The 27,410-nt window shown below is 42.0% G+C and overlaps 1 protein-coding gene across 1 annotated transcript in view; it reads right to left on the bottom strand.

The window, feature by feature from the left end:
* The window catches only part of pak1 (p21 protein (Cdc42/Rac)-activated kinase 1), a 52,303-nt gene that overhangs the window by 20,643 nt on the left and 4,250 nt on the right, over positions 1-27,410 (bottom strand). The window contains exons 2-4 of the mRNA XM_069712940.1: positions 19,058-19,118; positions 2,283-2,502; positions 658-764 (exon numbers count right to left, since the gene is read on the bottom strand). Of these exons, the coding sequence (XP_069569041.1) occupies positions 658-764; positions 2,283-2,475 (300 nt within the window). The 5' untranslated portion in view covers positions 2,476-2,502; positions 19,058-19,118. The remainder of the gene's footprint in view (positions 1-657; positions 765-2,282; positions 2,503-19,057; positions 19,119-27,410) is intronic.

The following is a 27,410-nucleotide window of genomic DNA, read 5'->3' as shown; positions in this document are numbered from 1 at the left end:
ACACTCTCTCCACTTCCTACTCCATCCCTCCATCCTTCCATCCCTCCTCTCCACACAGGTCTGATCTTTTCCTTTATGTTAAACCATCATTTCATCCATCAGTCTGGCATCTCTGCTGCTATTTATTCACTGAATCATATTCAGGTTTATTTATTTATTTTGTTGAAAAAGTAAAACTGTTTTTTTTGCATATAGATGTGTGTAATAAGCAAGAAGCAGGAACTGTGTCCCAAATTACAGAAAAGGAAACAACACACACACACACACACACACACACACACACACACACACACACACACACACACACACACACACACACACACACACACACACACACACACACACACACGGTTTAACTCCCAGCTAAAAGAGCTTGGTCAGGCGGTTCAAGTGAGTCAGCCAAACAAGGCGTCTTTGTCCAACGTGATTATTTAAAAAGGTTAATTTGTGTGCAAGTGTGTATCAAACCCACAGACACACACATTTATACACACACACACTCGTACGCAACAATGAACACGGCTCCCTTTGGTAAGCAATTAAAGCGTGATGTAAACACACCAGACGCACAAACACACACCGCAGAAGCCCATGGTCTGCTTCCTATAAATGAAGGAGCATTACTACACACACAGGAGAGGAAACACACAACACCACACACACACTTACAGTAAACTCCCCGGTAACAGCATCAAAGCCGACATGGATGGTGTGTTCAAAGTCAGACGGCAGGGAAATCTCTGGGCGCTCCTTCTTCTTATAGGCTGAATCAAAAAAGAAAAAAAAGATGATTTTCAGATGAGGAAGCAGTCACATGCCAGAGGAATTATTATATTTCAGCATGATGTAGTTTTCCACTTCAAGGACATTATAATATCCAAGAATTCATTCCCCTTTAGATGTTTATAGATTAAAACGACCTAGAAAGAGTCCAAACTTGGCTCTTACAGGCTGCAAAAGAGAAGCCGAGATGGTTGTTGATCTTTTTTAATGATTAAAACATTTGTAACAGACAATCCTAAAACCAGCATCTTTTAAAAATCCCTTAAAGAGGAGGTACAAAGAGTCACAGGTTCACTAAAAGTCCCTGAAAAGGTTTTAAATCCAGAGAGAAACACTAAAAATTTAGGAAATCTATAGGCAGACGGAGAAAGAAGTTCAAGGAAAACACATCAGAAAGTAGAAAACAAGAATAGAAAAAAAGATGGAACAAAAAAAAGAAAAGAAAAGATGAGTAAAAAAAAAAAAAAAAAATAAAAAAGATGACAAAGAAGACACCACACGTTGTGAGATGCTCCTCTGGGAAATCGTAACTCCACCGAGCGTCACGGGCAGTCGATTCCCCTGAGAGGACTAACAACGATGCAGAAACACCAGCTTCCCGCTAAGCATCATGGGTAATCTGTGCCTGAGCATGGACGTGAGTAGTGAGGCAGTTTGTCAACGGAAACGGGAATGTGTTCGTTCCTCTGGAGACCGGAGTTTGTTTCAATGAGAAAATGTTAGAAAGTAGCACGTCGATCCGAGGATCTACTGACAATTGAGTGATTCCTTCGCATAGATTACATAAATCTCTTCTACTATAGATGGACAATAGATATAAAGTAAAACTTCATTGACTTCCAGTGTGAAGTCTTTTGTTACCAAAACAAAACACAACATATCAAATAAAAGTGGCAACAAAAAATCCTTTTGTTGAAGCATAAAAAAAACAAAAACATATCCAAATAAAATACAAGCAACTGTTTTAAATTTGACCATTTACTTCCTGGCGAAGACGTACTGTCAGCAGCTGGCTAACACATGAATTTGTTTTTCCTAAGTTTAAAGTTTGAAGAAGCTGAGAAGAGGGGCAGTGAACTCTGCTGCAGCAGGTCTGACGGCTGCTGTGACACAATAAGGTCAGACGGATGTAATCTGCACTCCAGCGCTCTAATGCACAGAGGGAGGCTGAGGAGTGGAGGCAGACACTCTGAGGAGGTTTTAAAACCTGTTTACTGACTATCGATCGAGCTGCGTCTGATGATAAAAACATGATATCTGGGGACATTTCTTAGCCACTTGTGATTTTTCATGAAACCTGGAGAGAAGATGGATAAAGACACCGGCTGGAACTGGATGATGCATTGCTGTAAAAACTGATGATAAAACCTGTTTTTGTTGTCCATTTTTTAATTACAGTTAATGCAACAAGTCACATTAACACTCAGGTTCTTTTAAATTCAGAAAACAGTTAACATCCCATAATTGTCACGAGGTCGCCCTGTGCCGTCGGTACTCACTCTTGTCACCTCCTCCGGTCAGGATGAAGCGAATCGAGCGGTCCTTCTTTTTCTTGTCCTCCGGGTTCGGTGGGAGGGGCTTGGAGCCGTGGTTGAGGGGGGCGGGGTCCTTGTTGCAGGAGCCAATCATGGTGCTGGTGTTCCTCATGGGCGGAGCTGGGGGCTTGTCCTCGACCTCACCATTATCAGACATCTTCAGACGGGCTGCAACCGGCCGCTACTGCACAAAGACAGACCAATCAGAGAGGAGGAGGCGGGGTCAGCGGTGTGGAAATCAACCAATCACAGGTGAGCACTCAGAAGATAGCAGTCAGAATAATGATAAACTGATCCAAAAAAAAATTCTCCAATACATTATTAAAGCTGCAATTATGATTTTCACAAATATTCCTTAAGTTTACTATCCCACCGTGATTCCTTTAAATTTATTTATTTGTGTCACCAACAGTAAAAAAAAAAAAATACGAATAGATATCTGGTTGAATAGAACTATATTTTGATGTCAATGCACATTTAAATTTGCTTATGTTAGCCTCTTAAATTTAGGACTATTATTTATACTTTAGCAGTGCGGTGTAGATTATCTTTACAAAGATTTCCATTTGAAAGGTGCAACAGAAATAAATTCGGTCTGCTTTCAGTTTATTCATGTTTCTAATGATCAGAGACATGTTTGATTCCCTGTTGAATTTGTTTACTGTATTAAAAGGCGTTTTACATGGTCTTGAATGGATTGAATATTGGCACTGGATAGTTTGAGCAGGGCTGTAAATTGAAACATAGTCTTATTCTTAAGTTTCTTAAAACTTGAGTTTTTTTTAGTGAACAGTAAAAATGTTAAGAAAACAACATGAAAGAGAAATTTGAGTTTTAATTTTTGAACAGAAACTTAAAGTCAAAAAACAGAATAATTAAATAATAAAAGAATAAATCAAGAGTTTCCATTTGATCACTGAGAGGTCTGTTTGAGCTACAAACACTAAGATGGCTGAACCATGGTGTGTGTGTGTGTGTGTGTGTGTGTGTGTGTGTGTGTGTGTGTGTGTGTGTGTGTGTGTGTGTGTGTGTGTGTGTGTGTGTGTGTGTGTGTGTGTGTGTGTGTGTGTGTGTGTGTGTGTGTGTGTACTGACTCAGACCTAAGTAAGTCTTAGTCAAAAGATAAAACACACACTTTGTTGTGTGAGTACAACCTGGAGTGGGCACACACAGCTGAGAGGCAAACAAGGACATTTTAATGACTGGTTAAATGCTCGACTGGACACAGAGACCCACAAGGAGAGTCTATTTAGGTCAGAGCTACACCGAACACATCAAACACACAAGCATGTAGAGGATATTATCATCCATGAGTGATAAATTAATCTGATGTATTTAGAATATTCTAACGGACAGTTTCCTGAAAGTCTTTTCAGCAGCTATTTTAAATGTACTGACTTTAGCAGAGGCAGCGGCTCCAGTAGGCTCTGTGTTTTACAAGGACAGCCACTGACATGTTATATTATATTAATCAATAAAGTAACCTTAAGTCGAACAAACATGACTGTATTTCTGGGTTTAATGTACACAAGTAAACTGTTTCTTGTTTTACTCCTCTGAACGTTTTCTTTTCTACTCGTGATATACAGATGACGTGTACTGCCGTCTCTTCCTCTCGTTTAGATCAGTAGATACATAGATCGACTTTATTGATCGAGTGAGGGGAAATTGTTTTGCTTCAGCAGCACAGGTTAAAAAGATACAGAACAAAAAAGCAATGAAATATTTATCTCCAGGTGAGCAAATCATCAGTGAAATATTTTACTTTATCTGCTCTACAAATAGTCTGCTAGCTAATAGCAGCACTGTGCAAACCGACCGAGCCACAATATAAATCTTTGAACCGCTTAGTGCCATAAAGTCCTTCTATCAGGATTTTTTTTTTTTTTCAGGACATGTAAGGGGAACCAATAGCTCAGTGTGTCTGACATTATTGTTGGTGCAACTAACTACACAGAAACTCTCCTGCATATAGTTGTTAAATTAAACCAGTGAAACAAACAAACCAAAACTCTGTGTGGTTTGAATTCAGTCACCAATCAGCCAAATCAAACTGAATTCTGTGCGTCTCACTGAAGGAGATATGAACACTATAAAAGGGAAAACTTCCTACTGAGCTGAGTTTGGATCAGACGCTGCTCATCATACACGTGATGCTGTTTCACCCTGCAGGCAGGTCAACGTCTGAAAACAGTAAATTAATTTCAGCTCTGATTCATCTGATAAGTCTTATTTATCGCTGCCCGCAGGAGAGAAGTTTGGTTTCAAGTAATCAGCAGCCAAATAAGCTGCACTCTACAACAAAGTCAGTATTTTTCAGTTTTTTTTTTTTTTGGAAGCCAGTCACAAAATAAAATCAAACCTAAGACACGACATACATGGTAATAAACCGACCTGGAAGAAATATAAGCGGAGAAACTTTTGGATTTTTTTTTTTTGGGGGGGGGGTTTAAACTAACTTTTAAGGAGGGGAAGGTTCATCTCAAACAATTAAGTTTTTCCTCAAAATAACTAAAACCGACAACTTCCTCTGCACAAAGCAGTTTACAGATCTTACCTTAGCAGAGGCGGACAAACATGTTGGCAGCTTAAAGATGATCCAAGAACAACAACAAAACAAAACAAAAATCGCACTGTGTGAATAGGAAATGTTGGAGAGTTAAAGTCCAGGAGAGACAATAAGACAGTGAAGCTCCGTCGGCCTTTTAACCAATCCTGACTCCACTACACGGTGATGTCACAAGGTGACTCACATGAGGAAATGGGACATAAAGTAACACACACAAACTGTGTCACACAAACGTAAAGAGGGTGTGTGTGTTTACAGCCGTCGCAAACACAAACAATCATTGTTTGGAGGGGAGTGATGCCGTCTTTGATGTCTGCTGCTCTTTAACACACACACACACACACACACACACACACACACACACACACACACACACACACACACACACACACACACACACACACACACACACACACACAATGAGACAGAGGTCTCATATTTCGGACACTCCTGTCAGTTTCAGCTCAGACACGTTACCCCACACACACACACACACACACACACACACACACACACACACACACACACACACACACACACACACACACACACTTCGAATGATAGTCTGAACTCACCAGCAGAGGATGAGTAATGAGAGTTTCGGCGGGTTTTCCCGACCTGCCACAAACACACTCGGTCCTGTCAGAAGATCTCAGTCATTGTTTCCTGCTGTAATTAAAGCACGAAACCGACTTTTGACCCCTTGTCCTGGTTCATCACTGAGAGGTCGTAGGTACATTTGAACTTCACATTTTCTTCATCAATTAATCTCTTGTTTACTTGTTTTGTTCAAATAATCGGGGAACCATCAAGAAAAAGAAAATGTTTGGTGATAGTTGCGATTAAAAATCTTAGATTGTTTTGGTGGATTTTCACCAAAATTGCGATGTAATTTAGAAAATCTTTAGTGAGTTTTTTGGTGGTAAAATTGCAGGAGTTAGCAAGCATTGGAAGTCAAGGGGAAACAAATATTTTCTTTTAACAAAGACCTGTTAAAGAGTAATATGTAATCACTTCCTGTAATAATAATCCTGCTGCACATCACAGAAATATTTGACTTGTAAACAACCACGGGACTCAAAGTGATTAAAAAAAGAGTCTAAAAGTGACGCAGCTTTCCAGAACAGACAGTCTGTGGCTGTCATATAGAATACAAGAGCTTTAAATGCTTTATAAATAATATTCATTCAAACCAGGCCGTATGCACAAAAACAAAGTGCAGTCTCTTTAAACTGGAAGTGTGTTTAAAACTAATCTAACAATGAGTGTTAATTAATGAGATTGCAAGACTGTGATTTCCTGGAGTTTTCAGAAAAACACTTTCAAACAGGTTGTATTTTGTGAGTGAGGAGACACAGTGTCTGAGTGATGAGAAAATATGAGGGCGTTAAGAGACCTCATCATATCGTACAACACACTCTCACTGGATGATTACAGCCTGTCTCGGAGCCGTCAGGCAGACCCGTCCATTATTCCAGCCGACATCTCTCTCCCTCTTCCTCCTCTCTTCTTCATCAGTCTTTTCAGCCATTAAACCCTCTTTTCCCTCATTTGTCTCCCTTCGTGCTGCTGGATCCGAACACTGAAGCTCAGAGCTGCTCTCCTCTGTCGGCTGCAGCAGTAACAACCAGCTAAGGTGGACAAAACTCAGCTGGAAGATCGATTTTTGATCAACTCTATTTTCAGCAATCCTTTAAAACAGGCGTGATGAAGATTTTTAGGATGAGCTCGTTACTGAAAACAGCTGCCGGCTGGCTGGACATGAGGATGATGAAGGAGGGGAGAGGGAAGCTCCAAAATCACACACACACACACACACACACAAAAAAGCCAAACACCCTTCAGAGTGGAGTCAGGTGATGATTCTCTGTGAGAAAGCTTCTCTAACTCACACAGTCATGTGACCTGTAGTTACTAGAAAAAATATTGATTATCATTCGTCTTCAAAGCCTGATATTAAACCAATCAGTAACATCAGTGATGTCGCCCGTTGGTTTGTGAACATTATGATGCCTCCAGTTCAGATTCTATCCGTCACCATCTTTGCTTGTTCGGAGTGGTTTAAAGCAGGAAGTGACCATTTTGGGACGAGCTGGGGGAGGAGCCAGCGGTGGATTGGATTTATCTGATTGGAAACCTGACGATACTACGTCCCGCCCACCGATAGCTGTAACCTGACTGCACCACAAGCCTGTCAATCAAACAGACACCCCCCCCCCAAAAAAAGGTATTTTTGAGGTTTATTTTCTAATGAATGAGGGATTATTTTCAGATGGACCTCCAGAAAACTAATAAGAAGGAGTGACTTTAGCTAACAACACCAAAATAACTGCTGGAGACATTTTATTCACCTTGTATTTGATGAGAGAAGCTGAATGGGAGTCTATGGAGCCGGATGCTTTTTGGAACCGACCTCTAGTGGCACTCGGTGGTATTGCAGTTTAAGACACTGTATCGGTCACTGCCACATAGATCAGTGTATCACCTTGACAACCCTGGTCTCAGATCAATAAACAGATCCAATAAAACCCATTGACCTCCACCCACACCTGTCATCCATCCATCTCACTCAGTGTCTCACATTTACCTGGAAGAGGCTGTTTATTTCTGATATTTGTATTCTATTTAACTACTTCTATTTTTATTCTTGTGTAGGTTAGGGAGGATCAGTAAAGTAAGAATTTCATTGTACAAAAAGGTGATTACACCAATCACCTTTTTTTCTATACTGTGCATATGACATATGACTTAAATTATCTTTAAAAATGTATGTAAGCTTACATTATGGACACACACACACACACACACACACACACACACACACACACACACACACAATACGTGTCAGCACTTCCTGGAACTGCAACATCAGCCTCTGCAGCCGCGTTTACTGGAGGAAGACTCCATGTGTGCATTAAACCCTCCATGATACATACAGATACACACTTCACTGCATTATGCACACAGCACACACCTCAATGCCTCCTCCTGCAGTCTATGTCTCTTTACTCTCAAGGCAAAGATTCACAAGAATCTGAAATGGTTGTTGAATCATCCAAACATCGGGCTGGGACCTGCCCCAGTCGTGTCCCCTGGGCACGGGGAGGTCAAGGAGCCCCTGGAGGTCCTGCTGTTTACACACTAAACACTCTGGGGATGTTTACTCCACATATGCCCCGAGATAAATAAGAAACATTGACAGGAAACAGATGAAAAGACAGATGGGGGTGTTACCGCGGCCTTCTAACCAAAAACACAAAAAAGAACAAAAGAGGGATAAAATGAGGAGGTCAAAGGTCGACTGCATGTGATTTATTCTGATGGTTTCAGCGGTGTGAGCTGCAGAGAACGAACAGGTTTCAGAGATCAACACAAACAACCAGAAAGATCAGAGACAGAGAGAAATAAATTTTTGTCTGGCCTGCCTGCAGTCTCGACTCCAGCATCACGTCGTCATGGTAATAAGACGAACCCTAAGGCCCCGACTTCAAATGTATATTTTAACATATTTTACCGTCCGAGTTTGACAGCACTCACAGACGTACAGTATGTACGGATACATGTACAAATCCCCATGAGAGCACAAAACCTCCCACAAAATCTATCTTCAAGTTCAACTGCGCGCGCGCGCACACACACACACACACACACACACACACACACACACACACACACACACACACACACACACACACACACACACACACACACACATACAGATCTGAGCCACACCCGTTATAATTTATGTCTTTGAAGTTTGAAACTCGGGAGAGTCCCTGGTTTACGCAGCACATCCTGACTGTTTTCTGGATTTAACACAACGGTTTATTTTACTCAGTTTATTTCCTTACTTTTTTTTTAATCTTAACATTATTTTGCTTTTACTAAAAGGATTTTCGATTTTTCTTTTAATCAGCACATTATTATAGCAAGTGTAAGTTGTTTCATAGTCTGATATGTGATGTTTCTGAGCCACAGAGCTCCACTGTTGTCCAAAAATCACCGTTGCGCTCGTTCTTTCATTCCCGTGATCACACACTGTAGTTTAATTACACGTTCGCAGTCCTGCTGCCACGGAAACATACCAGAACCCAGAATGTGGATTAGGCCGCCGATTAAAATAGTACCGAGCAAAGTCCATTTCCTCCCGAGTAATGAAGGAGCAGTTTTTAAAGGCTTATATCTCCAGTAAAAATCTGAGGACAGGATATGGAAATCATAAAGTATTCAGAGACTCACGAGAACCTTAGATTTGTCTGCAACACCACAGACTGAAACCAGCCTTTAAAAACATTTTAGACTCAGTTCGGATAAACAAACAGATATTTTGCCAGTATAACATATTTTAAAGTCATGTTAAGCATTATTTTATCTATTTAAAATAATATTAAGAGATGTTTTAAAACCCACATGCCCCGCTTCCCACCAACACACACTGCACTTTCATTAATTATCAATCACATCTGAGCAGAGACGGGTTTAAGGCTGTTCAGCACAAACCTAAAGAGTCTTTTGTCAGGTGGCAATTAGTGTGTGTGTGTGTGTGTGTGTGTGTGTGTGTGTGTGTGTGTGTGTGTGTGTGTGTGTGTGTGTGTGTGTGTGTGTGTGTGTGTGTGTGTGTGTGTGTGTGTGTGTGTGTGTGTGTTTGTGTGTATGGCGGAGAGACAGATGGTAATTTTGAAGAGGAGGACGTGTCCAAACATAAAATAAAGAAAGAGAAAAAGAGTAAGCGAGAGAAAAGGAGAGGGGGATGGTGGTTTACTTCTGCATGAACGAAGGACATGACGAGGCGGAGTGGGACGGAGAAAGAGATGCCGAGAGAAACAAGAGCGAGAAGAGGGGGAGTAAAAGAATAAGAGGTTAAAAGAAGGAGGACACCTGGTAGCAGAAGAAAAGAGTAAAAGATGGAAAAGAGTGGCGGAGAATGAATGAAAGAAAAAGAGAGAGTGCGTGACCAAATAACAGACTCTAACATGGCAGGGGGCGCGCTCGCGCGCGCGCACACACACACACACACACACACGTTTCCATCCCTTTAGGATGCCTCTTCGACTTATATACTGGAGACCTTAAACAAAGTCTTTACTAAAAAGTTTACTGATTTATGTTACGAGCAGTGAGGGGTCATGATTTTAGAATGTTTTCAATCCTCATTAAAACATAAAATCATTGAATACTTTACGCAACGATCATCTTAACGAATATATTTTCTCTTGTTTTTAGCAGCACCTGGTGGTAATGCATTTTTACCGCCTGAAGGTGGCGGTAATTCACCGAAAAGCTGTTTGTCAACCACCAGTGAGCAAAATGGGACTCTGGAAAGAGACTTATAATAGTGACACGCTGCGATACACAGTAGAAACACTACAGCCATCAACAAGTTCTGTGTGGAGCTCCTTCAAATTAAAAATGAAAAAATACAAGAATCAAGGAAAATGTATTTTAATTCAAACTCTGCAAGCTAGCATATTAAAAGTGAAGCATCGAGCAGAAAGTCCATCTTCAGATCAATAATCAATCAGGCGAAGTAAGTTTGATGTTGGATGATGTTGTTTTCTGTTGAAGACGAGTGTTTTGGACGTTTTATGGCCAAATTCATGCCCTGAGCGAGTCTCTCTTTGTGCACATGTGGCAGCAGAGGTGGGTCTTTGATTAATAGTCAAATAGATCAAAGCAACTATTGAATAGTATTTTTGCCTAAAATGTCCATCATTCGTTATAAGAGCTGTTTTTATTTTGTCCCCATAAGACAGAACGCTTAAATAGATTTATGTCCCCACAACGTTGGTAATGTGAGTGAAATCACACACTGTTCAGCGTCTCGCCTGAGGGAACGTCAGAGGTGAGGTGACGACAGAGCATGATCTCTTATCAGATGTCACAGCCCCTCTCATTTTACCCATAATCCTTTGTGTTTCAGGGTCGCTCCCTGCGGTCTCTGCTCAGAATACGTTCTCACACCATCAGAGCAGTTTGAGATGTTTTCGGGGCTGCGTCGTCATCGTCCGTGTGGACAACCAGCGCTCGAATCACACTTTACAAACCTCAGAGTGTCATTAGGGTCGATTATACAGCTCAAAGGATCAATACTATGATCAATAGGTAAAAAAAAAAAAAAAAAGCTAGATACTATTAAATTCCAGCTTCTTGATGTTGATCGAGCAGCGTAACTTGAAACACTCCCTTTCAAAAGTCGTGTGCAGCTTCCCCCCCAATGACAGTTTTATCAACACATCTTACATGTGATGAGAAAGATATTGTTCACTCCAGTCCAGGTCAGCACACCTGCAGAACAACTGCACCTCCACTACTGCATTTACTGACCTGAAACTGCCGACGTGAGGTTTAACGCATACAACTGCAATCTGACAACATTCACATCAAGAAAAAGACAACTGACAGCAACATATTACATCTTAAATTACAATAGTAGAACACTTAAAGTCATTTAACCAAAACAAAACAAAACATTTTGTTATTTTATCTAGAATAATGTGATGTCAGGATCTGACAAATTAATTCTCACAATATGAATTTTGCTCTCATTGCCAGCCTTCTCTCTCACACACACACACACACACACACACACACACACACACACACACACACACACACACACACACACACACACACACACACACACACACACGCACACAGGATGTGATTAACTATCTGTCCATCTGCCTGTGTGGTTGCAGCACATTGATTATGCGGGTTATTGTAAGCAAGACATCGCATCCCCAAACCCTTCACTCACACACACACAGGGACACACACAGGGACACAGACACACACACACACACACACACACACACACACACACACACACACACACACACACACACACACACACACACACACACACACACACACACACACACACACAGGGACAACCTGCTCCATGCAACCATCTGTCCGGCCCCGCCTCAGCATATTGCCTTCAGGGGCCAACTGAGGCCAGTGTGTGTGTGTGTGTGTGTGTGTGTGTGTGTGTGTGTGTGTGTGTGTGTGTGTGTGTGTGTGTGTGTGTGTGTGTGTGTGTGTGTGTGTGTGTGTGTGTGTGTGTGAGAGAGAGAGATTTGTGCTGCTTAAAACAACATACATAATCAATGTGGAGCTCCACCTACTGAGATCATTTAGATGATCTCTCCCTCTTCTGCTCCGCACTGGGATCATTTACATTTCAGTAAGAGATTCAGTGACCGACTCGGCGGCTCACACACTCATCACTGCTCCATGTGTCCTTCTGGGCCGTCCGACAGCATTACAGCTCGCTGACATCAGCGGGTTAACGAGAGCCAGTTTTATTAGAGTGCTTTGGATAAATTTGAGTCACTTAGTTTAAAATACTACAAAACTAATTATGATGGAAACGACAGCAGTTTGACTAGAAGTGGTCGAACCTCCTCTCCTCTTTAGTGTGATTGACTCTTAAGCCAATCCGGAGGGATGCTTTCTCAACTGAACTACAACCAGAATGCACACTTTTAAGCTCTTTGACTGGAGTAAATAATGAATTTCTCATCCCATGTAATATGTGTCGATAAAAATGTTATACAGGAAGCTGCCACGCAGCTTTTGTGAGTAAGTATTCCACGTGTCACAGTTCCACACGTTAACGTGACCACCGGTACGTGAACATTCATGATGTCACCGTGGTCAGTTAATTAGTATAATTTTAATTAGTATAATTTTATGTCAGTATTTTAGGGAATGGAAAGAAGTCACATGATGAGTAACAGGGTGGGGAGCCACGATTGTGTTTTCGTTAACGTGTGGAACTCAGGTTCTGACTTTGATCAAGAGACGAAACTTGAATCACTTACTCGTTAAAAGTTATAGCTTCCTCTTGCTTTGTCCAAATCACTGCGCTATGGTCTGTTTGTACCCAAGACGAACAGAACTCTTTGAACGCACCACGTACAGATAAGAAAAAGCATCAGCCCAAACACATGACGAATAAAAAAGGAACTGAGGTCCCTACTCCCATTTGGGTCAACATCTACAGAAAATGTAAAGGGAAGGACTAAGAAGCAGGACCAGCGTTGAGCAGGAGATCAGACTCTTGAGGCTAGGAGGTCGTTGACCACTTCAGCGAGTCAACTGGCTGGAAAGAAAACCGACTAAACGAGCAAACCTTCAAACTTTTGGAAGGACCCGTCGTTGTTGGAGGTCAACCTAACGTAGACGTGGCGTGTGATGACATCAGCACAGGCTTCACTGGTCCGCCGGACAAACTGGGTCGAGACTATGATCCCGACAGTACACGCTGTCAAAGCCAACCAGCATCACGGCTCCAGTCATTTCGCCCCAGTTCATGTCCATTTTGGGAATTCATGATGCAGCTGTGACATCTGAGAGAAACACACATCTAATTCAAATACGCCGAGCAAACCGGCGTTATGTAGCGACTGCATTCAGAGGTTCAGCCGTAACAGTGACACTAATATTCTGCTCAAACGTGTTTTGGATCTCCAGAACAGCAACATCTTTATTTTTTTTAATACTGACAAAAAAATATTTTATGCTTCAAGCAAGAAACTAAAGATTTGTGTTCGACATTTACAGGAAATGGCTGCCCTCTCCGTGCAGCTTGTCTAATTCAATACATCACAACTCACGAGAAAGATCAAGCTCGTGTCTGTTTCCTCTCCCTTTTCCCCTCCATCTCCTCGACCAGAAACCATCTGAACTGATAGTCCTGCAAAATGAAACCCTTCCTGTCCGTTACACAATCAAACATCCAGGGTCGCAGGTCGTTTCTTTTGTTTGTGGGCAAAGATCAATTACGAAGCTCAGCTGAGCAAAGTCTAATCTAATACAGAAAATCTGATATGAATAAGAGGATGATGCTGACTTTGATCAGGAAATGACCTCCGATCCTCAGGACCAGAACTGAACCGGAACCAGAACCTACCTTATAGTGAAAAATTATTTTAAACTGACGGAGGGCAGCGTAGAAAGTATGAAGGAGAGAAAATGTAATTGGTCAATTAATTGATCAAAAGAAAATAAATTTGCAACCATTTTGATAATTATTTTTTATTTAAATACACAAAAAAACAAGTCTTTGAGTTGCAGCTTATGAACAGTAAGAATTTGTTGCTTTTCTTGGTCTAATGGGTTTCAAAACCTTTCAGATCACATACGTCTACATACCAAACCAAATTCACTGATTTAACCGAAACAACACAAGGCGACCATTTCAAAATCTAAATAATATATTTATCAATCATGGAGCCGCAGGCTGTTTTGGAGATGATGGAGAAGCTACGTCCACTTTTATTTACAGTACCACAGCTTGGAAATCAGAGTCTCAACCACAACACACCCATACACAACAAAATCCAATAAACACATGCACACAAGGCTCTACATAATCAATACTGACATGAACTACAAGGTCACATTAAGCCCCCCCGCTGGGACGCCTGATGTCTCGGCTCTGTGCTGCCTTTAAGACCAAACATGCAAATAACAAGCAGAGATCTACTTTAACTCACGTGTGTCTCCTTTAACTCTAAAATGTTCTGCTGCAGATTTGCAGATTAGCAAATGATTAAGATGATCAGTTTAAATTACTGATATTATGTGAGTGAAGTTGGACTGGGAGGACACGACAGAGAGAGAGAAAGAGAGTATTAGAGAATTCTTTGGTGTTAAAAGTTAGAAAATCCGTGTATCATTTACTCTGTCGCAAAGGAAAGAAGCTTTGAAGTACTTGTAGATAAAGAAAGGATCGGACTACATTCAGCTTTAATTTAACCAAAACAATGCACTGAAACACGCCCAGATTGGCCCAGACACTGATGTTTAACATCGGCTCAAGACATACAAGTGAGAGGTACGGGGACACCTGAGGGAGAAGAGAAATATCAAGACAGCAGCTAAAAGGGAAAAATTAACAGGAAACAGGGGATGAAGAAAAAGGAGGAAGATGGAAATGAAAGAGAAGGAAGGAAAGTGAAGACCGTCTTCAAACGCATTTGATGCATTCCCAGGATGCACTGCAGCACCTTAAGTAGTAGGTCCATCCTCTAATGATGGTAATAGGCTTAATGCACACACACACACACACACACACACACACACACACACACACACACACACACACACACACACACACACACACACACACACACACACACACACACACACAGACACACACACACACACACAGGCCTATACTACCCTGTACTACACCAGGAACTGAAATTAACACACACACGGCAAAAAAAAACAAAAAACAGAATGCGAGTCATAAAGTCATATGAGTTGTGAGAATGTGAGTCATATGAAGGATGCATCATACAGTGAATACACATACACACACACACACACACACACACACACACACACACACACAGCAGCGGAGATAAATCAGTGGTGGCGATTGTTTTCAGTCCAGGACAGGAAGGCTCTTAATATCTGATCAATGCAAACCTGCAGGAGTGTGTGTGTGTGTGTGTGTGTGTGTGTGTGTGTGTGTGTGTGTGTGTGTGTGTGTGTGTGTGTGTGTGTGTGTGTGTGTGTGTGTGTGTGTGTGTGTGTGTGTGTGTGTGTGTGTGTGTGTGTGTGTGTGTGTGTGTGTGTGTCTTACAAGCTTCATCAACACAAAACTTTGTCTTTTTTTAAACTACAGCCTCTGTCTGTCAACAAAAGAATGAATTCATAAACATGTAAAACTCAGAGAGTGACCAAACTCTTCTTTTTCACTCTTTTATTCTTTATCTTTGTTGGGCCGTTTAATCTGTCTCGAAGGTTTTCTGCTTTTTATCATGTGAATGTGTGGACAAGAAGGAAGGAATAAATTATTTTACTTTTTTAAAAGACTGAATGAAAAGAAGAATAAAGGGAGGAATCTGTCCAGTGATCCAACAAAGAGCAAGCGTGAAAAGAAGAGCGGGACAAAGAGAGGACAAAGAGGGAAAGATAAGCTAAGTAGAGCAGCGGGAGCGAGAGACAAACTGAAAGAAGACAAAATGAGAAGAGTGAGAGAGACACTAGGACAGGGAGGGGACGTGGGGGCAAGTGGGTCAGAGGGACATGAAGAGGGACGAACAGAAGAGAAAGCCGAGTAGCAACACGAGTCCAGTGGAATTTACACAAAACCATTTTTCACAGGAAAAACTGCAACTGAAGAACTCCGTCCACAAAACATGACCAGCCCCTTCTTTCACAATTAGCTCGTCACCTTTCTGGTAAAAAATAAATTAAAAAAATCCTCCTCATCTCTAATCAACTCCTCAGTTTTGATTTGCTGATTTTTTTTTTTCTGGTTTTAAATATGTTTACAAACTGAAGATTTGAAGAAGTCACTTTTGTTTCTAGGACGCTGACATTTTTAAACCAGAGACAATAATTTGCAGCTAAATCAACAATGATATCAGCCGCTCCATGCAGCCGTAGACTGTAAATAAAGTGGACGTAGCTTGTGCATACGTGCCTTTAAGTGCAATACCACCGAGTGCCACTAGGCTGAAAAGACAACTCTCGGCTTCGTAACGAAACGGAAAGGTTCACAAGTTCTTCTGCTGTAACCTTTTTGATTGGACGTGCACTCAGCAGATTCTGTGACATTTGTTGCAACAAATTAGTTGTTCACATCGTGTTTACTGGAGGTAAAGGCTGGTGTGTGATATTTTATATAATGTAGAGGGTGTATCCTGGCTTACAGCTGGACGCGCGTGTGTGTGTGTGTGTGTGTGTGTGTGTGTGTGTGTGTGTGTGTGTGTGTGTGTGTGTGTGTGTGTGTGTGTGTGTGTGTGTGTGTGTGTGTGTGTGTGTGTGTGTGAGTCACACCTAGGTGAGAGTCAGTCAGCTGTATTTCACTGTTCTGTGTCAACCAATAAAATGATACCACCATATCACCACTAGCTCAGCTAACTCCTGCACGCACACACACACACGCACGCACGCACGCATGCACACACACACACACACACACACACACACACACACACACACACACACACACACACACACACACACACACACTTTCATCACTGGGAGGCGCAACTGAAATTACATTTACCAGCAGACAACAGTGATCCCTCAGTGATCGTTTCCCACACACAGTCAGAGCTCGTCACCACACCTGATCTGAAACACACCACTGAAAAAGCTTCCTGATCAGAACCGAGGCCAAGAACAGTCAGTTATGATTCAAATCAGCTTGAGGTTAATTAGACCTGATCCAAAATGCAGTCGACCCAGAAAGAACAAAGGAGCAGCGTGATGCTGCAGCAGGTTACAAGCAGTAGTTTTCCTGCATTTCATAGTTCACAATCTCGGTCTGCCTCAACACACATACTCTTCTCCTGTAAAGATGACGACACAGACCGGATCCCTCCAGACCGGGTTAGACTACATGTAAGATGGTCTGGACCTGAACGGATTCTAGTCCTAGGTTTGATCACCAAAGTCCTTTCAGTTCATCGTTGGGACTAAGTGAATGTTTTTTAGCCGAGTTTAAAGAAATTCCCTCAAAGCGTTTTTGGGATATTTCGTTCACGAGAACAGGACAGAGGGATGAAAGGGACATGAGGTCACTGTGACCTTGAACTTTGACCCCCAAAACTCTAATCAGTTCATCCTTGGTATCAAGTGAATGTTTTTGCCAAGTTTGAAGAAATTCTCTGAAGGAATTCTTGAGATATCGCGTTCACAAGAACCAGACGGACAGACGGACAACCCGAACACATGATGCCTCCTGCTGCGACTGTGGAGCCACAAAAACATAATGTGGGCACAGTTTCCTTTGAGAAGTGTATTTTGTTAATCACAGTTAATTGTACAGCACCACCGTTTCTAAATTACAGGGTTGCATGAACAAGTTCTTACTGAATTTAGTGAAATTACATTTCTTACAACACAGGGTGTTGCTCAGTCTGCAGGCCAACATTTACGTATTACAAATACTCTCACAACATGGCGATGTCTCCACCACACACAGCTGCATGCAGAGCGCACACAGTGATGCAGTACATAAAACATGCATGCCAGGCCCTCTGAGTCTCACAGTAACCCCACCCTATTGCATTCCCATCCCCTCCCCCCTCCGCATATACACACACAGGTGTGCAGGGGAGGGCGCTGCCTCCATCCCTGATCTACCAGCTGCCGGACTCCGCCCCTGACAACGCCATAAATAATGGAGGCTGCAGTGCATGCTGGGAGTCATCGGGCCACAAAGGCAGAATCCCATTACGGCCGACTGACATAATGTGAACCACTCTGGCTTCCCTCAGCGCTGCTGTGTGCCTCCTCGGAAACGTCTCTGCTGTGACAAACAATCGAATGAGAAGCCGGTCTGCAGGCAGAGCCGCACCAGAAATCACTGCTGCGAGGGATCACTGAGGAAATAAACACTTATGGGTCCAAATGTGGTGTCAAATACAGGAATGAAGGACAAAGTAACAGAACTAAAGCACCCGAGGTTCCCTGAAAATCTCTGCTACCACATTAACCCAGTTTATATCTGCTCACTTATTCCACACTGAGTTGTAACTCTTTAATCAGCCGAGGCAGCATCCAGCTGAGCCTCTGTGGACCTCGGCGTTTTGTTCACATCTCATCAGGAGACTTTCAGAAGAGTTTGGTCTGGCCAATCTTTTTTGTCTTGATTTTTGTGCTTCTAGCAGGTAAACGTTGCTAAAGACTTATTTTTGAATTTGTTTTGTGTTTGTTGTTGTAATTCCCTACAGTTTAGTGTGTTTTATTTGTTTTAGTCTTCCTAATTATTTCCCAACTATTTAACATAGATTGCCTGTAGCAGGTGGAGGACGCATTTCTCGTCCTTCTTGAGAGAACGTGATGTAGCGATGTGATGTACGAACAGGAGTCTCCATAAGGCGTTTTATTTTGAAAATTGACCAGATTCTCTAAGCTGTTTTCCGCCCGGCTGGTCTGCTCGGTGCAAATAGCGAAATACATTCGTCACGCATCCTTAATGCCAACTGGATGAATTTGAAGCATTGACCTGAACGACAGCGATCAGCTCGGGTGGGCGTGTCGGAGCCGAATCACGACACAGACAGAACCAGTGGAAAACAGCCTTGATAATATGGGTATTTCGCTGCCACAGTGCCTCTGAGCAAAGGCACAGAATCGCCTCAACGGGCCCGGCATTACAACTGCTGCATGGAGCGGAGCTGTGCTTGGAGTTTACCTGTTAGCGTCGTGTCTGGGTCACTCCTCTCGCAGACGGGCAGATGGACTGGATCTGCAGCCTGCACAGAAACACAGAGACAGCTGCTTATTAACATGTCTTTTCTCTTTCTGTTGTCAGACATCTGAACATAAACAGACCTGATTTACAGCGAACAGAAGGACAGCAAACGAGCAACGGCAGTACTTCCTGGTTTGTGAGCATTTTATGACCCTGAGTTCAATCCCATCTCTACAGTCCTGAAGTCAACAGAGTGGCAATAAAACTACGTGACAGCAGTTAAATGACACTTAAGGATATGAATGAGGTGACCACAGAAAGAAATCTGTTCAGTTGTTAATGTTTTTCAGGTCTCGTACTACAAACACAAACTCAACACCATCTGTGAACTAGAAATGGGTTTACCAGCAGAAAGCTGCGTACTTTTGGTTTGGGACTGTTTGTCATTGCTTCGTTTTAAACTTTCAGCTTTAATAAAGAAAAATTGTATTCAAAAAGTATTTTGTAGGCTTATTTTATAATTAATGATAGGGTTATTTTCAGATGGACAATTAGGAAAATAATAATAAGAAGGGTCAACTGTATCTAACAACACCGAAATAACTCATGGAAAAATGTGTTGCCTTTGTATTTGATGAGAGAAGTTGAATGGGAGTCTATGGAGCCAGAGGCTTTTTGGAGCCAACCTCTAGTGGCACTCGGTGGTATTGCAGCTGAAGGCACTTCTGCATCGGAACCATTTTTTAGACCTGGAAGCTGAGTCCACTTTTACATAGTTTATTGTTTTTTCCTGCACCTAGTTGTAATGCTTTACTCCTGTCTGAAGGTGGCAGTAATCTACCTAAAAGCTGTCTGCCAGCTGCCGTTAAACAACATAAGGAGGAGAAGAACAAGTTGCTACCAGACTCCGAAACTTTGCAGGTAAAAAACTGTGTGACGCTGCGAGATTAGATGTCACGGTGGGAACAGGAGAAACGTCAAAAGGTTTTGTGTGGAACTCTTTCAATAAATAAATAAAGATGAAGCAGTTTAAACTCTGCAGGTGAAGTTAGCAGAACACCAGTCTACCAGAGCTGTGTGCAGTCATCACGCCGAAGCACTGAGCAACGATCTGGAACAAAGAAACATAAACCAGCGGAAAAATATCCTGTCCTACTTTTACAAAACGATCCACAATTTTAACGTGTGGAAGGAGATCAGTTTGCACAAATTTTCAAATATATTCACAACAGTGTGGAAGAGGCTTTTATTTCTTTGTAGCAGATGGTGTCCACATGCTCTCACACAAACAAACAGCCATGTATATGTGTGTGTGTGTGTGTGTGTGTGTGTGTGTGTGTGTGTGTGTGTGTGTGTGTGTGTGTGTGTGTGTGTGTGTGTGTGTGTGTGTGTGTGTGTGTGTGTGTGTGTGTGTGTGTGTGTGTGTGTGTGTGTGTTTGCAGCATGTTGGAGAGGCCAAACAGAGGGAGGGCAGGAGGTGAGTGTCAGGCCTGCAGCTGTCCACACATTCACACCTTACTGTGAGGAAACACACACACACACACACACACACACACACACACACACACACACACACACACACACACACACACACACACACACACACACACACACACACACACAGTAATACAACAGGCCAGAAGGTTCTGCAGCTCCAGATTACGGCTCGTTAAGGTGTTTCTGAACTCTGATTATTCCAGTTTAATGAGACATGTTGCCACCTGTATGTTTAGCTTCATGTGTTTGTGTTGCTACTTCACCAGCGCTCCTAACACAAACACACATTCAGAGTGACATTTGGACCGTGTTAGCCTTTGCTAATCGTGCATGTACATCTATTCACTAAGCTGCAGGTCTCTCACAGATGTACTCAGTTGGTTCAAGTTAGTTGAGACATTTTAGAGCTGATCTGATCAGGCAGAGAAAGAAGGAACTGACAGTTTAGACAAGTGTGGGAGGGTCGATCAGAAAGTTCAAAGGCTGGTCCTGCTGCGCGTGAACCGTAAATAGCACCGTCACGTGCACAGAGCAAGGGGAAGCTATAACTTTCATGACTTATTCACGATTAACACCCGAGTTACATACAGTATTTTGCCATGGACCTAAAACTTGAGGGGAGAAACATCAAATTTTTGGGGTACAGAAAATAGTCACATGGAGCCAAGTCAGCTGAGTAGTGGAGGTTGGGAGCGTCGATTGTGGTGTTGCAGGTAAGAAACTTGTACGTTTTCCTTGCACTGTGAGCAGACCATTGTTATGTTGGAGAACCCTGTTGCCATGGCGCCACAGTTCGGGTGGTCTGCAGTGAGTGTTTTCCCTCAGACGCCTCAGAAGGTCCCAGTGGAACTCGGTGTTGACAGTCTGACTCTGGGGGACGAATTCACGGTGACACAAAGAAAATTCACCTGGTGTCTCCTGACCTGACGAACCTTCTTGGGTCTTGGACAGTGAAGCTCCGCCCCTCTTGAAACGTTGAACGTCACTCAGAACACCTCGCCCGGCTCATCGCTTCATCGCCGTAGACTTTCTGAAGCATTTCAAGGGTCTCTGTTGACCGTTTACACAGTTTGACCCCAAATCTGATGTTTCTCTGCTCCAGTTTCAGGTCCGTGGTGAAATCACAAATGTTCACGAATCAGTGGTCACGTTAACGTGGAACTCAGGTGCTGCTCAAATTAAGGCTGAGACACAAACAACAACAACGACAACATGAAGATCAGTCTGAAAATCCAACGCGTTGCTCTCTAAACCGCCTGCGTGTCTTATCTGCGGGATGAAACGCACATATACAACAAGTCGGACTACTTGTGCGTGTAATGCGCTTGGCAGACAAATGTGAGAGTCATTGTGTTTCATGAATGCAAGCCTAATTATTCCTGCTGAGCATGGCCATATCTGATGGATACTGTCGCGCAGCAAGCAAGGACACAAGAAAATTAGTTTGACTCTCACACTATAAATTAAAAACTCTAGAAATCTGTGAAGGTGGGGCAAAATTAGTTGCCTCACATTTAGAATAACAGTCTCAGAAGGTTATCAGTGTGATTTAACTCTGCAACTCATGATCGTCTTCGTTGATTATTCTGCTGAATATCGTCTCTATTAATTGATTGTTTGCTGTACAAAATGTCAGAAAACAGTTTAAAAAGAAACATCAACAAGGAAAACTGTGAATGTTTATTGCTGCTTTTGTATGTCCAACAGAAACAAAATAAAAACCAGTCATAGAGGACATAAATGAGAGGTCAGGTCCACCTTTTTTTCTGTAACTATTGATTAAGAAAGTAATTAATTAATTCCCTGTAAAAGACAAATTTTCTCGAACTAATCTGCCTGGTCTTTAGAAAATATACCAGACGCTTTAACGTTAGTATCAATAATGTATTTCAGGACTTTTCAAATGACAAAATGTAATAACAGATTTTTTTCACTATAATATACTGGGACATAATTTTTTAGCACGAGACAGAGTGCATGTAGAGGGCAAGCTGACACACTTGACTGGCCATGTTTGAGATTTGGAGAGCGTGTTGGCGAGGGACGAGGGTGTTGTTCCTGTCTTTCTGTTAAAACAGAGGTGAGAACACAACATGAAACCTCCCCCGGGGGGGAAGAGACAAGACGGGGGAGAGAGAGAGAGAGAGAGAGAGAATGAGAGAAGAGGATTTTTGGCCTGAGATTGATGGAGCAGAAAAGAAGAAGAAGAAAAATATCGGGAAAGAGCGTAAATAGGGCAGAAAGAGACAGAGAGAGAAATTACAGAGAACTGATAGATTCTTTTTTTTTTTTTAAACATAAAAATGAAATCTGACGAAGATAAAAAAGAGATGGCAGCAGTTTCAACATGAAACATTTGACCTTTACACTGAATTATAGAATGTATACGTGAAAGCAGTGAGTATAATCCTTGCAATCGTAGGTGTAGTGTTGCTGGAGTGCACTGGAACGATGCTCCGCCCTTTTTTTTTTTTTTTTAATTAAGGAAATAAAATGTTCACAATTTTGGTTAAAATTCATTTACATTCTTTAAGCGCTTAAAGATTCGATCATCTCCAAAGAGCATGTCAAAAAAAATTATAAAAATAGTGAAACTAATATTTTCATAGGTGTATAATTGATTCAGAATGGCAAGGCCACTTTTTGATCCGCTTCCATTTGCCCCGTTAAAAGTATTGCCTTACATCTCAATACAAACTCAACACTCCCTGTATTTGTTAAATCTGTTGTTGTATTAAGCCTTGCTGTTTAAACCAACAACACCGTGTGTGCTAAAACTAACCAGAACCAACTGGCAACCAAGCAAGATGTCACCCACTGCTGTTTTGAAGCCTTGAGTTTCATCCGTCGTCATCTTGCTATGTTGGAGTGGGAAGTGACCATATTTGACCAAACTGTGGGAGGATTGAACGGTGGATCTGACTCGATCTGATTGGGAACCCGAGGTAGGGATGGGCATTTAAAGGAAATAATACTATTCGAAATTCACTCTGAACTATTTGATTATTGTTGTTTTTTTTACCTGCACTTCGGACTACTAAATGTTGATAAGTCTTTATAACCTTTTCAGGTATCCCTAAGTCGAGCAGAGTTTACATGTATTTATTAGCTATCAATCTATTTCTATCAATCTTTTCATTCAATCATAAATGTAAAGTACTACAGATGAAACATGCAAACTTCACTCATTTAAAAATCTGTCCTACCACTTTAAATGTGGGAGGAAAAGATAGAAAATGAGAGAATCCTTTAGGCAGAAATGGAAGAGAGAGGAAAATATAATTTGTGGACGAGAGCAAAATAAAAAGAGACTTCCTCTGTTTGACAGTAGGAGAGCGGTGAAGGGGTATTTATAGATAATAGCATTATAGTTGCTTCACTGGTTACATCATATGGGCTGAAGGAAGGGAGTGAACAAGGGATGAAGATGACATAAAGAGGCTGATAGGAAAAAGGAAGGAAAAAAGGAGGATGGAGAGGACTAGGACAAAGAAGAGCAGAGTGAAAAGGAGGAGAAGAAGATAAAGGTGGTAGCGATGAGAAATGAAGAGCAAGAGGAAGGAAAGGTTTGTTAAAGAAGGAGAAGAAACGGGCTCAATAAGACGAGGAGTGTGGAAAAAGGAAAGGAAGAAGAGAAGAATTGGGGAGAGGGAAAGCTTTTCTGTCTTTGAATACGATCTTTGTGATATTTCGAAAAATGTTATCAGGGTGTTGGCATTTGGAAATATCAGGAGAGTCGATTTCACTCCTTCCAAGTGAGAAGAAACACCGAGGGAAATCTAACTGACTCACACGACTTTTTTTTTTTTCCTTATGTGTCACCGCTGAGCCCGACGAAGATCTAATCAGCCGTTATGGTCCAAGTCGAGGGAAAATGATCATTGTTGATTAACCTGCTGATTATATGGTCCATAAAATGTCAGAAATTATCTAACTAAATTTACAATGAAACAAAACTGTGTGTGTACTCAGCAAATGTTTATTCAACTTTATTGATCGCATGCAGGAAAATAAAACATAAAACTAATCATTGGTCCTCAGAGTCCAACACAGAAATTGGCACAAACACATCGTCATTTGTAGTACACAAATCTGAAAAGGTACCGTGGAAGGTTTCTTTTTGTTCCTCTGGGGTATTTAAGGTCTCTAGCACTCATGAGTCCACTTATGATACAAAGTGAGTCTCAAAAACACACAAAGAAGCAGCAAAGAAGAAGACTGCAGGATAGCAAACATATAAAAGAGTAATGTGGCATTTCAGCTCTGCAAAGGTTTCACAGAGAAAAGAAAAGCTTCCAAAAGGATCCACAGGATCCGGTACAGTGCTCGCAAAAATGTTCGTAACTCAGGCGCTGATGGTGATCAAGAGATGAAACTTGGAAAACGTACTCCCGAAGGTTGCAGCTTCCTGCTGCTCCGTGCACATCACGGTGCTACTTACCGATCACGTGCAACAGCAGCAGTCTGACAACTGTTCGATCAACCTTCGTATATGCTCTTGCTTCAGAAAGCAACATTTGATCCAGGTGGTTTGATCACAAATTATGGTTTATGGTTGTAAAGTGCATTTCTGGGAGCTTTGAATGTTTTATTTTAGGGGTGGTTGGTGTTTTGCTGTGATGGATGCTATTTTCTGACAACCACAGAATACATCATTAATTCAGTAAAAACTGACACACGAATCAATAATTTGTGGACTTTCGACAAGATAAAAATCCCTTTCAGCTGAAACAGAATTCAGTCATATCTTATTTATTCAAGTAAGAAAGTTAAGTTGACCCTGAAGTTTAGAAGAAATCAGAGGGAGGATTTATACTTGAACTGAGTTTGACAGGAGCAGATACAACATGAACCCGTTCACCTCGTGTTGACCGAGCAGTGCGAGAGACAGCTCATGGGGTGAAAACACACTCGTGTGTTCATCTCCCAGCAGAAACACACACACATACACACAATCCAACAACAACACACATCTACAGTGTGTAGGCATGTGATGATGTAATCCACAATCACAAACGCACACAATGTGTCTCTCCGAGGATGCGAGGCTGCAGGGTGTGAATACAATACTTCAACACTGAGGTACTCTCACACACACACACACACACACACACACACACACACACACACACACACACACACACACACACACACACACACACACACACACACACACACACACCTTACTCAGTCTCTGCTTTCCACTTTATCTGTTTATGATTCATTTGTGTCTCATTCACACACTCGTGCATTTTTGTGTGTGTGTGTGTGTGTGTGTGTGTGTGTGTGTGTGTGTGTGTGTGTGTGTGTGTGTGTGTGTGTGTGTGTGTGTGTGTGTGTGTGTGTGTGTGTGTGTGTGTGTGTGTGTGTGTTGCTGCAAGGTGTGGTTGGTCACAATGAGTGGGTGGTTCCTCCACCATATGGTCTCTGGACACACACATGATGTCAGCTCTTAAGAAGCTGGGATTTGGCTTCGACTACACCTTCAGACGTCCTCGCTGGTATTTTCACTTTCAGGTTCTTTGTCAGGACTTTAAGACACAACGTTGTGACAGCAGTCTCTCAGTGAACAGCATGATGAGTATTGGATCCACTTATTGGTGATTTTAAGAGTAATGATTGTTCACTATAGATGCCCTGAGCCCACCAGGAGTTTCAGTTCTGACGCCAGGCGGATTTAAATGGAAAATAAAGCCGATATCTATTTCAGTCCACCTCCGCCTGCTGCTCTGATCTACTGTAGAGACTTCACTGAAAAATGATCAGTAGAAATGAAGGTTTTTATTTCAGTGCTGACAAACCTTTTACATTGCCTCACCCTTTTAAAACAACCAGCCTCTGAGTTTTTGCCGACAAGTTAAAAGATAATTCCAGTTCATTGTCAAACAGCAGTATTTACCGTTAACGTGAATATAATGGCTCAAAGGTCACGCTAACGTTGCACACTCCTCCTTCATTGTAGTCAGACTCCACCAGATGATTGCTCCCAACTTTAGCATTTAGGGGAACATTTGTAAACTGTAGTGTCTACCGATAGCCTGCATGTGAGGTGTTTAGGGAACATTTGTAAACTGTAGTGTCTACTAATAGCCTGCGGAGTTGATGGCCTTCAAAGACACAGACAGCAGAGGGATACTAGTGAAAAGACAGTGGCAGTAAACAAAGTGTCCCTCTGTGGCCATGTTAGCGACACTGCAGCCCTCTATGAACCTATAGAGACAGCACTGACATGCTGTTCAACATTTAGTGTTACGGTAGTGCAGCCCGGTTGTTTCCAAGTTGTTTATTGATGGAGGCTGAGCAAAAATGCAGCACGACTGACAGTAAGAGCCTGCGACTGCAGTAAATACACTCAGATGGATCAGTGCTGACGGAAGACAGATTAAACTCCACTGATGTTATCCCTGAATGCAGCTCCACCTGTAAAAGCTCATTCCTCTCCCATGGCGACGTCTCCCCGTTTAATGAACCTCAACTGCAGCATGTAAAGTGGAAATATTTCCGCATTATAATAACACACATAGTAGGATCTGATTTCTGATCCTGAACTGTACTATTAACAGCTTAGAGATGCATCATCACCCTTGCTGTCATCTGCCTTCCAGTCAATGAAGTGGATAAAATACTTTGAAAAATATATAAATAGACATCGATCCAGGATCACAGCTTTCATCTGGATCCAGCCAGTCGGCCCGAAAAGAAGAGTTCATATAGTTTTATTCTGTCGGGATTCGTCTAGACGCCATGCTCAGCAGCTCCAGCAGCCTTGCAGGCAGACAGACTATCCATTATTCAGCTGCTGGCAGTGCTCTGTCTGCTCCACAGCCAGTATTACTCTTTATGTTGGTACAGTGTA

The sequence above is a fragment of the Brachyistius frenatus genome, unplaced genomic scaffold (genome assembly GCF_029030835.1).
Source record: "Brachyistius frenatus isolate BFR_SWC_R1_liver_20210118 unplaced genomic scaffold, ASM2903083v1 Contig_114, whole genome shotgun sequence".
Classification (NCBI taxonomy): Eukaryota; Metazoa; Chordata; class Actinopteri; family Embiotocidae; genus Brachyistius; species Brachyistius frenatus.
Note: the sequence above shows the minus strand (reverse complement) of the source record. Positions and strands in the feature narration are given on the sequence as shown.